Raw genomic sequence first — 12,134 nt, 5'->3', positions numbered from 1 at the left:
AGAAACTCTGATCAGGTGTATCTAAAATGCTGCCTTCCATTACCATGTTCCTTTTGCAGCACCTCAGCTGTAGAAAGAAAATATCATGCCTTAGAGCCACCTGCCTAACTTACTGAGAAATGCCAGGGTTTAAAAAAGGCATGTTGCTGCAGAAGAGAATTCAAAGTAACCTGAAAATGAATGGAAATAAGATGCCTCATAAACTATTCACACTATAGAAGGACTAATAAACTCAAATGGTTCAACTGGAAATTGAAACAGATGTTTAAGGCAGAAGTGTTTGCGTAAGAACAGTAAACAGAACAAATTGCTAAGCAAGGCCACAAGAGATAAAATAAAGCCCTGAAGGTTTGTTCAGCAAAGTGATTTAAATGTCCATAATTCTCCATGTTCTAATTAAGAAGACTTGAATAAAGTAGTGTTATTCATGTTGTCTGTTCCAGTTTAAAAGTCCATCATCGCTTCTCCTCCAACTCAATTCCTCTGTCTTTGGTGTAATCTCTACCAACACGTATAGAATACAGTTCTGGTTCTCACTGTAAGAAACAACTTGGAAAAAATAAATTACATGCTTCTCATGATAAAATGCAAGATCCTGATCTGTTGCATGGTCCCATGGTATGTTTAGCAGCCTCTGAATAGTAGTTTTAATTTATTAATTATATCCAAAGCAGAATCATAATTTGCTGTTATCCCCCCAAATCACTTACTGGTTAACTAGTTTAACTTTGGTAGATAAGCCATCTAATAGTCATGGTAGACTTTTGTTCAATTCAAGAAGTACTGAAACCTAGACTCAGGTAAGTTCGTAAATTCATGTACAGACCTTAGCTTGTAAATGTAACCATGATATGCAGAATTACTGCTTTTCCTGCATTGGAAAAAGACATCACATCTGTCATAAAACTAGACAAAACTATGAAACACGGTTGTCAGCTCATGATTAAAATAAAATAGTAAACTATTTTTAAACATTGTGTTAAATATATTCACATGATCACCATAGCTATACGAAATGGCCACTACTGCAATCACACACTATATGTACATAACATATATGCCACAACAGCTTGCAAGTGTTGAGTTTTCACAGACTAGCCAATTTTACCAGACATAAATAATCTTGTACCAATTTTTAGGCATTTTAAAAGGAATTAAATGTCCTAAATATATCTGTTCCTCTGCAAAATTAAAAAAAAAAAAAAATCCTAAAAAGTCAGTGCAAATTGAACTTGTTCACCAAGATAGATGCTTATTAAGCTGAGGATAAACAAAGTTTAAAGAGATTAAAGGAAGAAACTCATAGAATTGCCAACTGCCTTTAGCAGAGGTTAAAGAGGATTCGGAATCAGAAGTCCTGGATCCTATAGCAGAGCCTTCTGTGAGTAACTATGCTGTGGTTGTTGAGGTGGTGGAGGCTGTGGTTGTTGTGGCGGTGCTTGTTGACTGCCTGCTGTCTGTGGCAGAGGTGTAGATGCTAAGTTATAGTTTGGCACCTGGGACATATTAGTTCCAGCATTCTGATAAGCAGCAACATCAACAGTAGCAGCTGGTGGACTATACACTGAAGCCTGGTTAGAGTAAGTATTTCCAGCAACAGAGCCAACCATTGCACTGGAAAAAAAAAAAAATTAAAAAAATGTAAAGTTGAATTAACAAACAATTTACCAACAGAACAGCAACACTTTATTGCTTCTTCAGCTGTTCTATATATACACACAAAAATCTCCTAGGCCTAGACACCTTGTGTATTTAAAACTATAGCCAATGAATATTCTAATTAAAATTTAAACACACTCCTCAGATTTTAACACACCTAACAAACCTTCCATAGATTTAAAACTAGACTGTGAATCTATACTTTGTTCATTTTAACATGCAACATGGGATCCCATCTATCTTACATTCTGCTCATGAAAAAAAATCAAAACCCAACCAACTGTTTAAAATAGCAAAACAAGTCAGGTGAAATATGCAGACACTCACTTCATTAATATATGTCTTACCACCCTAAATAAGTAACTTTGGGGGACAGAGACTAACAAATATTTTAGTAACTCAAGATGGATGTCTCTCCCAATTTTATAAAATAAAATTACTTTATACAGAGAGTAAAAAAACCCACAAAACCCTAATCTCTTCCTAAGGTCAATTCAAAACTTTTTCACAGTATAGGTAGATTAGCCAAAGCTAAGCATCTTTGGGCATCTAATCAAAACTGAAAGCCACTTGTAGCTAAAGCTTATACAGCTTCCCCACATAGAGTAGTAAGTATTCATAGTCCATTCACTACTTTACCAAAATGAGCATAATTCTCCCCATGCTTCCACAGTAAGGTATTTGAAAAAAAGAACAATACAATATACATGATCTCAGAAATTATGCAAAACCAGCCAGAGCAGCAGATAATCTTCATCATTAAATATATAGTAAAAGTTAGCTAAAAAAATTTTTTAAAAGATCATCGGTCATGTCTATATAATTTTCTCTATTTTTTATTTCATGTAAAAGAAATATATATACATACATTTAAAAATATATATTTCCTACATATAAAATTACAAACCGGAAAAAATTATAAAAACAACATAAAAATTTGAAGTTTGTCAGGAATTTTTACCAAACATATGACATAACAAAAAGCACACTGGAAATAATTCCACTGAACTATCTTTCAGTAGTGTTTCATATTATACTTCCATAAGAAAAAAAAATCTCCTTTAAATATTATCTGTAGTCCTTTATATTTAAATTGATTTGAAGTTGAATGGGAAAGATATTTAAAATTACTTTGTGTAAGATGTCTGTGCAGGCTGACCAGGCAGTACTGAGCTGGCAGATGGAGTAACTGTGCCTTGGCTGAGAGAAGAGAGTTGTTCAGGAGGAAGATTATAGCCTTGAATATGGCCCATCTGTGCACTCCCTGCCACCAAATATGCATTACTTTGAGGTTGGCCCGGATAAACCTAGGAGGTTAAATAAAGGAATATTAAAAATAAAATACCAGAAAATTTGGTATTTAATATTTAACTTTAGAATGTAAAGACAGCCTCTCAAACCTTTTTGTCAGAAAGCAACTGATTGTCTTCTAGTAAATGCTGCAATATGAAAAAATTACCAGATTTTCAAAGGAACGCATTTACATTTCTAACCTCAGGCTCCAGTACCAAAAAGGTCAAATAGTTTACTGGAAAACTTGTATTCCAAATTTTATTTTAATGACTATCACTCATGCTAATTAAGAGCTTCTACTTTTGAATTAAAATACCAAAAGATTTAATCATGTAAGAAATAGAAGTCCAAAGCACAATACCTTTTGATGCCCAGAAATGTTTCACTAAGTAGAATCGTTAAAATGGAAAGCCAGTAACGTATTATTTTTGTGTTGTTAGTTAACCTATCATTTCATGTAACTGTTGAGACTGACATTGTAAAATTGAGTAGGGCAGAAGGGAAAAAGAGGTCTTAAGAAAATTTAAGTTGAAAATGAAGTAATTTTTACAACTAACTACAGGAAAAGCTTGCTAGTACATATGTCAACAGTATACTAAATCAAGACTAAATTTCTAAACCCTATGCTTTTGTTCAATCATTAATTATTTGGCTTAACACAAGTTACTAGCAGAAATTATCAGGTCTCACGCGCAACTGAGTTCATCTAAGTTCATGATATACAGCCCTTCTGTCTTAAGTTCTATAAATCTCAGATGACACAGAAGGCTTATCAATATTGCAAAAGAATTTTAGAAGGCAAAGGCATGAAACCTCCTAACTTTTCAGAACTTTATACTGGCTCATCTTCACCGCAAAATCCAGTTTTTCCCTTTAAGAATTCCTAGAAACATGCTCATTTATAAAACATTAATATTATTTGATAGGGTCACGATATGATTGCTTATCACCTATGAACATAAGAAAGTGTTCCTCTCAATGACACTGCAAAAACATACATCCTCCTCTTTAAGAGACGCAGAAAGAAAGTACATATTCGTAGGAAGCTAAAAGAACTAGGTCTAGAACTAGGTAATTTTTAATTTTATGTACAACTCAAAGCACAGGATGGGCTTTTTCTTTGCTCAAAATGAACTGAACTGAAAAGATCTAAAAGTGTGAGAACCTGCAAAAGAAGAATATCCAAAGCTTGCAGCTGAAAACAATTTTTTTTTTTTTTTTCAAGAGAGAAAACACTACTTTTTCATTTGAGATTATCTCTGAGGGAGCAAGATTATTTTAACCTAGCATTAAGGTAACAAGGATCATAAAAAGAGGTTTCCAAATCAGGGGGCAAAGGTGGTGGGAACAGAAGGGCAGAAATAGGAAATAAATTATTATTTGCAAACAACATGATCCACCACGCTTTATATATCAGTATATGTTTATTTTAGTAATGTAGAGAAGTATACTGTAAAAAACATTTGAGCAAGTTTTGTAAAAAAGTTAGCTTATGCAAAAAACTGCTTATCACCAATAATTTGTAAGAAATCAACCATAGCTCAGTATGTACTTGATAATGTCAATGGCTATTAAAGGTTACATACATACATACATACCTGAGAGCCAGAAACACCAGATGACTGCATATAATACTGTTGGTTTTGTAGTTTTGCATACATGGAATACATTGGGTCTTCATTCATCAATTTGTTATACAAAGAAAGAGCTTCCATTGCTTTAACATTGAGCTCTGAAAGTTCTGAATGCTTCCTAGAAAATATATTTGTAAATTTATTTACAATAAGGAATTATAATTGCTTATTCCGCAATTTAGATAACTTCACTACACAGCAGACAATATAGGGAAATTTGCATGAGGTGTAAGAAGCAACATATTCTTACGGCCTGTGAAGTGATGCCTGACAAGTAGCAGAATGTCCAATGCTACAATATTATAAAATATTATGTGACTAGGGAAAAAAAACCTTTAGACCTCCTCCCAGATGAGAAGCTATTAATAAATACACCTATCATCTTTGATAGTATTCACAGAAATTATTAAGATACCATTAAGTAACAAAACTGGTATTTCTAAGTATGGATCTTAATTTGAGTCAAAACATTTTACTTTTTTTACCTGTCTATATCTTCCAACTTTTCATCTATGAGAGGTCCCATCTGGTGGCACATTGCTAGAATAGAAAGACGTTAAAATATATCAAAGTAATAAAGATTTCCATACCGCAAGTCAGAAAGCAGCTTTAAAAAAAATTATCACATAGAAATGTGTAGATGCTAGTCCAATTATTTTTTTAAATCACTACTATCATCTGTATGCCAAAAAAGTTATAGAAACAGAGGTAGTGTCATGAATAATTTAAGAATGAGATCCAGATGAAGCTTTCAGTAGTGGTACAGTTTTAAAAGTGCATTTTTAAAAGACAATAAAAATACAGTGGAACAAGACACTTTTAACATCCAAGGAGTGTAAAGCTGAAACTCTTTTGCATTAAAAAGTTCAGGTAAACCTGAAAAGTGATCTCTTCTTCAAGGAAGAGAATTTGCCACTGCAGCCTAGATCATGTGCTCAACTAACACTACCACAAAAAGACTATCTATGAAAATAATGAATGGGAAAACAGGTTTCAATGATTCAAATCATCTGCACATCAAAGACATTAATAGCATGTTGCTATCTTACTAGAATCCTAGTTGGGAGAAGGGTTTTTTTTCAATTTTTTCAAACCACTAACATGTGCAAAAAACAACACAAAAACCTTATCAGAAGTAGAATGGAAAAGCATTAAAATAAACAAAAATGCACACCCTCCCACTAACTTTCATGATAAGGCCATGGGGTTCATGTAACTGTTAAGCAAACCATAGTTACTAACAGAAAGATGGAGTTTGTCAAATGTAAAATAAACAAGAAAAGGAAGTTGAAAGGGGATATTACAGTCTAACCGTACTCCAGAATGCAAAATGTGCCCATTTATCCAAGCAATGAGCTATTTACTAATCAAGAGATGCGTTTAATCCCAAGAGCCACTCAACATTCAAACTGAGAGATGAGAAAAAAAGATTCAGGCATCAAAGATGACCTAAATGCATTATAAGCAGCTCTGGAACACTGTCCTCAGTTTTCCCAAATTAGAGATGCAGAAACTCCTGAAAGCCTCTGGGCCATCATGGGTTAAAGCGCATCACTGATGTGTTCCTTGAAGGCAACTGCAGGTGAAAGAGTTATATGAAAGGCACCATCTGCTTCTTTGAGCCTGGGATCAGTAACACTGCCAGAAATGCTAGGAAAAGACAAAAAATCTGGTGTAAGTTCTGCCTATCTTTGTGTATAACACAAAGTGTGGTAAAAGGCATGACAAGGATTGTTTAGATGTCTGTACACTAACACGATGACTGCACTGCTGCCAACCACAAACCCTGGGCTCCTGAAAGTGTTGGGATGAGCTCTCCCATTTAAAGACATTTGTGACTGGACATCTGGATGGCAGAAGAAAATGAAGTGCTTTTTTGTCAAATGTTGACCAACACCTGCCACCACTAGTAGAAACCCAAGATCCAACACAGACCTCTAACAAAATTCCCAGAACCTATGCCAAAAATAGAGGCACCCAAGGCCTACCTGAGTGTAGAGCAAGTACAGTCTTGAATATGGCACTGTAGAACTATACGCAGCCATATGTTTGGCAAGAGCTCTTGTAGGTAGCTGGGGAGTGATCATCTAACTACAGTACAGCTTTCAGATTCTAGCAGCAGTCCCACGGTTTAATATAAAAATTCATCATTGTTCTAACAATCTCACAATGCATTTTGAAAGGAGCTCCTAATGTCAATCAACCTCCAGATATGGCTTACAACCATACCTTTAATTTCTTTGCCTTTGTCCTGGACCAGATATAGGCAATCCACTTCTTGGACAATAGCCTCTATAACTATATTTGGTACTCGAAAGAATAAAACCATTCATGTTTCTTTTTAACCCTCTTCAGCTTTAGTGGAAATAGAGTATGTGCAGACACATCACTGATGTGCAGTTCCTAAAACAGGAATCATTTACAGCTATAATGAACCAGATGGGTGTGGAAAGATGAGAGATATCCAAAAGATTACAAGCTTATGCACTTTTTCCTCATTAACTTGTAGACAGACCTGCAATCTGCCATTTTCTTAAAGTCTGGTCCTATCTGAATCATCTTTTTAAGCCAATTTTCTGTCTCATAATGGGCAAGTTTCTCTACTTCCTTCTCCAAAGTGCCCTTCCAAAATTTTTGCTGCATCTATCAACCCAGGTAGAATGATCTATAATGCCTCTTTGAAGAGGTAGTCTGAATAATAGTCTAAAAGACTAGCCTAATTTGTAGCACTCTATAAAGTATTTGCTAATATTAAAGTCCTATAGAAATACGCATGCAAGTGAAAAGCATGTGGGACACCCACAGGTCTATTCTAAGCCTCAGATTTCTGCTTCTTCTCATGGAATCTTCCTTATACTCCTTTTGCAACTCATGCTGTGCCGCTCTATGGAGGAAAAAAAATGGATGAATAAGATTGAATTAAGTATTCCTGGGTCTTGAAAAGGAAGAATATGGAATGTAGTTTCCTTGAGAGAGGAGTGGGCTGGTTTTAAGTTAAAATTTTGCGCTTCGGTCTCTTAGATGAGGGAAACAGGAAGTGAGAAGATAATTTTGGCTCAGGCACTTTTCTCAGGCATGCTTGTGGTATGCACATGAAGCTGAAGTAGTTTCAGCTTAGTTTCAATTTGTTTTGATATAGGTAATTGCTAGAGAGGAAAACAACAACCAAAAAAACCCATGAAATTTTCTTACCCTCAAGATGAAGCAATTCTGGGAGGTCTGGCTGGTCATCAGATGGATCTGCACTTTGTAACATCTGCAAGAGTTGATCCATTTTATCCTAGAACACCAATTGTGTAGTTAAGGCATATATGGGGGGAGAATTAACACTTTCAGGATAGTAAATTAAAGCAGCTATTTACAATGGCCATTTGGATCTCTTAGGACTTGGAATTCATTTAGATTAACTTTAAGAAAATACAAAGCATATATGCTGCTTTGCAGGAAAGAAGATGCTTGAAGAAGGAAAAAGCAAATGATAAAACTTAGTAGTAGTAACAAGTAAAGTATACAGAATATCCTTTTATTCCTGAAAGTCCTTTTAAACAGTATTTTCTGAGCAGTTTCTAGTTTCCATGCTATTTATTACATATGCAATACTACCACCTAGTGGGATTAGTGCAAATGTTTTCACAAAATACATTTGAGGGAGTACTTAATAAAGGTAGGTAAAATAGGTACTTAAAACCAAATTCACTGAAAAAGTATCCTGCGTTTTGTAAGTGTATGAGGCCTACCAGCACATAAGCAATGTCATTACTAATATACATGAAAGGGTTTTTTTAAGATGATGTTTGGAGGGGTTACACAGTTGACTTCAGTCATCCTTGATTAACCAGTTTAAGTGCAACCCATTTATAAAAATACAAAGGGGTGGAAAACTAACAGGCATAACCTCTTTGAAAACTGTTTTGGAGTGAACTATATTGCTTAACCAAACATTATATGTAAATGATTAAAAATCACTTTTTAGCTGAGTGCTATCAAATACGTAGCCTTTAACAAGCCAGAGTTATATAGGTTGTATCAAAGTGGAAAGTAAAACCATGTTTTTAACTCCTTAACCCCAGGAAAGGCAGGAAGAAGCCAAATGAACTGCTTCCTTAAAAATTATACTATGATAATATTAAAAACAAAACAAGACACTAGAACATAAACTAACATGGAATAACAGTGGAAAAAAGTTGGAAGGCACCTCAAGGCAGGCCTGAGAGAAACTATTCTGTCAGATTACAAACTAACATATCTCTTGGGAAGAAGAGCATTTGAAGCACGAGTTAAATAGGACTTTAGGAAGGCAGTAACTGATTTTTCATTTCAAAAAATGACAGAAACCTAGTTGAGAAAGAAATGGAAGGTCATGAGAGAAAGCAAAAAATTCTGAAGAGAACAGTTCTAAGCCCCCTGAGACAGAAAGGATAAAAAAAAAGAAAAAAGAAAAAAAAAGGCAGGGAAAAACATCCTGGGCTAAGAGTTCCTAGGAACTTTACAGAATCACAGAGACTGTGTGAATCTCACTAAATATTACTTACAGAGCAACAAAAAGCTCACAGTTTTCAGAGAAGGAAAGAAATCTTTCAGACTGAGGGAAGACAGTGGTGGTTATACTGAAAATAAATCTAAGCCAGCATTCAAAATGGGTATCTCTGAGGTATCCTCAAGTACTTTAAGCAAAACTTGGAAGCAAATGCATCACTCCAACCAAGCTTCTAGTTTGGAGGTGACCAGCTGTACAATCCTGGAGTAGGGAGGGCCCTAAATGGAATGCAGTTTCCAAACTCAGTTTCAGAAATTCTTAAGAACTTCAAGACACATGAACAAATTCGAATACTGTAGATATTTTTTTTTTAATTTTAGCTACATCAACTTTCCCTTCCCATTCTCTTTTGGTTATGTTCTGATATTTCAAATTGTTTTTGAGGTACAGGATGACAAAAAAAAAAAAAGTCATATTTAAATGTACCAGCAGTTGAAAATCAGTACTTCTATCATGCTTACTTCATCAATATAAACTGGTTCAGGCTCAGGTTCTATTGTCTCTACTTGAACTTCATCACTGAACTGCACTGTTTTCTTCTCAGCTTTCACTGTAAGATAAACAGACAGATTTTATTTTATGAAATAAAAACAAACAAAACAATGACATAAACGTTATACAGCTAGCATGTTGCCCAAGTTCTTTGCATTTGAAACATCTACTGTGAGAATTTTTAAAAAATTAGGATTTTGTTGACTTTTGAAGGCCAAAAACATCTCCATAGACTTAAACAATTTTCATAAACAAATCTGTAAATTACATTAAAAAGACATCCGTTCACACAAGGTCAATGTTTTAGCAAGTAAATGTCTTTACCACATTAACTTGCAAGTCAACTCTATCATATGGGAAAGGAAACAGGGAAAGTATATCACTACAGAAATATCTGTAGTGGCAGATAGTAGTGGCTGTGGCAATGCTTAACATATATAAATAAAAATGTACTGTTACTTACTCATTTCTGGCTCAGCAGAAAGATCAGCTGTTACAAAATTAGATGGAAATAATCCTATACCCTGATGAGTTTCACCTTTCCACCAATTTGGATCACTAAAGATAAAAAAATAATTAAAAGCCCCATACATCAAAAAAACCACCCATACTCACATGGAATAGTCCTAAGAATTGCACTTGACAAGGCATTTATATTACTTGTGCATAAATATAATTTGTATATACGTAGAAATCTTTATACAAGAATCTTTATGCAATTACATTTGTATGTAAAAAATCCAGGAGATAACTAAATATAGTATTTAATATGTAAATATATTTTATTGCAATGGTACCCAATGTATGCTTCGACATAGAAGATACACTTATGCTCAATTGATTTTTACAGTGTAAGGCATTTTATATAAATTACCTGTCATCAAGGATAGTTATAAGTTCTCCGGCTTTAAAAGTTAATTCGTTGTCTTCAGCAGCCTCAAAATCATAGATTGCACGAACCTTTCGGCCCTCATGTTTGTGATTTGTTAAAAGGCTTGAGGTGCTCGGATACAAACTGGAAAGTGTTGTTTGCTGTTGCCTTTGCTCCTTTAGTGACAGTTCAATAGCTACAAAAGAAGAGTTACTCACATGAAAACTACCTATAAAAATGGGTTGCATGATATGAAAATTTAATTCTGTGAAAACTTTTAGTATAATTCCACTCCTGTTGCATCATAATCAACTTCTGCCTTTCACGTCAAAATAACAGTGGTAAAAAACAAAGAAGATGTTTTACAATTGGAGAGCACAATTCTCCCCATAGATTTACTAAGACTTTCACCATGGACAGGATGAATAAACAGTACTTGAGCACAAATGGGATAATTTAGTGAAGTCATCCATTTTTTATTATTATATTATTGTTATTATCTTGAACCGATGTAAAGTATTTACATTCTTACTAGCATATACATGATGTTCAACTTTTCCAGATCGTGTGAAACATTAAAAAGATGCAGCTGTTCCCGTACGCGTTATTTCCCTGTTAGACCAGGAGTCTTTGGCCTGAATTCACAGAATAAGAGAATCACACAGATTGGATGAGGTTGGAGGACACCTCTGGAGGTCATCTTGTCCAGGGCCCTGCCCAAGCAGGGTCACCTAGAGCTAGCTGCCCAGAACTATTTCCAGAAAGCTTTTGAGTATCTCCAAGGTCGGGGACTCCACAACTTCCCTGGGCAACCTGTGCCAGTGCTCAGTCACCTTCACAGTAAGAACTGCCTCCTTAATTCATAATTAAGAAAAAGACAAGCAAAATTCTGTCCATTCCTGTCCTCTCCCTATCATTCCTTCAGTAATTTTACATTTCTTCGTCATTTTCAATTAAACTTATCTGAGCAGAAAGGTTTCAGTCATATTAAACTCCTCCAGGTTTGTGGAGAAAATGATTATGTTTAAGAAGGGACAGAGCAGGACACAAAAAACAAGAGCACAAACATTAGAGAACCCATGCAGAATCTGAACCTTTGAGACACAAATCCCTTGAAAAGTAGACTTTGGCAGGTCAACTGTTGACATTATACAGATGGGCTAATGGAAATTTAAATAAATGAATGTTATATTAGATAATAGCTAAACAAAAAACTTTTCTATCAAAGATGAGGAACTGCAAACATCCACCAACTACTAGCACAAGAACTTCACTCATATAGCGTTACGATTTTAAGCCCAAAGCCATGCTACATACAAGAGTTAACATTTGATGTCTTTACATTGCTTAAGTTTGACCTCAAAAAACAGTATCTAGACCATAAAGATCAAACCACTCTAAGAATAACTCTTCACACATGTCTGGTATAGGATCATGAAATGACTTTTAAATATACCTTAGCACAACAGTAAATCAAAAGAAACCATCCTAGTTTTGCTTACCAGGACTGCAGTGAAACATTTAACAGCCACTTATGCTTACAGCAATCAAAGCATTAGACTACAGAAGCAGTACTCAGAGGAGTAAAAGTTTAAAGTAATACCAAGTTATACACAAAATACTGAATCCAACTTTGCATACAATTTAA

General features: G+C 34.8%; 1 protein-coding gene across 2 annotated transcripts in view; it reads right to left on the bottom strand.

Annotated features, from left to right (window-relative positions):
* Positions 1-676: 676 nt before the first annotated feature.
* STAM (signal transducing adaptor molecule) overlaps positions 677-12,134 on the bottom strand; it is a gene marked incomplete at its 5' end in the record, with an annotated part of 36,129 nt that continues 24,671 nt past the window's right edge. For both annotated transcript variants that reach the window (XM_082015303.1, XM_082015302.1), the window contains 8 exons: positions 677-1,614; positions 2,791-2,966; positions 4,551-4,704; positions 5,072-5,126; positions 7,779-7,866; positions 9,585-9,673; positions 10,079-10,173; positions 10,490-10,682. In XM_082015303.1, the coding sequence (XP_081871429.1) occupies positions 1,365-1,614; positions 2,791-2,966; positions 4,551-4,704; positions 5,072-5,126; positions 7,779-7,866; positions 9,585-9,673; positions 10,079-10,173; positions 10,490-10,682 (1,100 nt within the window). In that variant the 3' untranslated portion in view covers positions 677-1,364. The remainder of the gene's footprint in view (positions 1,615-2,790; positions 2,967-4,550; positions 4,705-5,071; positions 5,127-7,778; positions 7,867-9,584; positions 9,674-10,078; positions 10,174-10,489; positions 10,683-12,134) is intronic.

The sequence above is a fragment of the Phaethon aethereus genome (assembly GCF_964289735.1).
Source record: "Phaethon aethereus genome assembly, chromosome: 2".
NCBI classification, from domain to species: Eukaryota; Metazoa; Chordata; class Aves; order Phaethontiformes; family Phaethontidae; genus Phaethon; species Phaethon aethereus.
The sequence above is the reverse complement of the archived record's forward strand: the minus strand, read 5'-3'. Positions and strand labels throughout refer to the sequence as shown.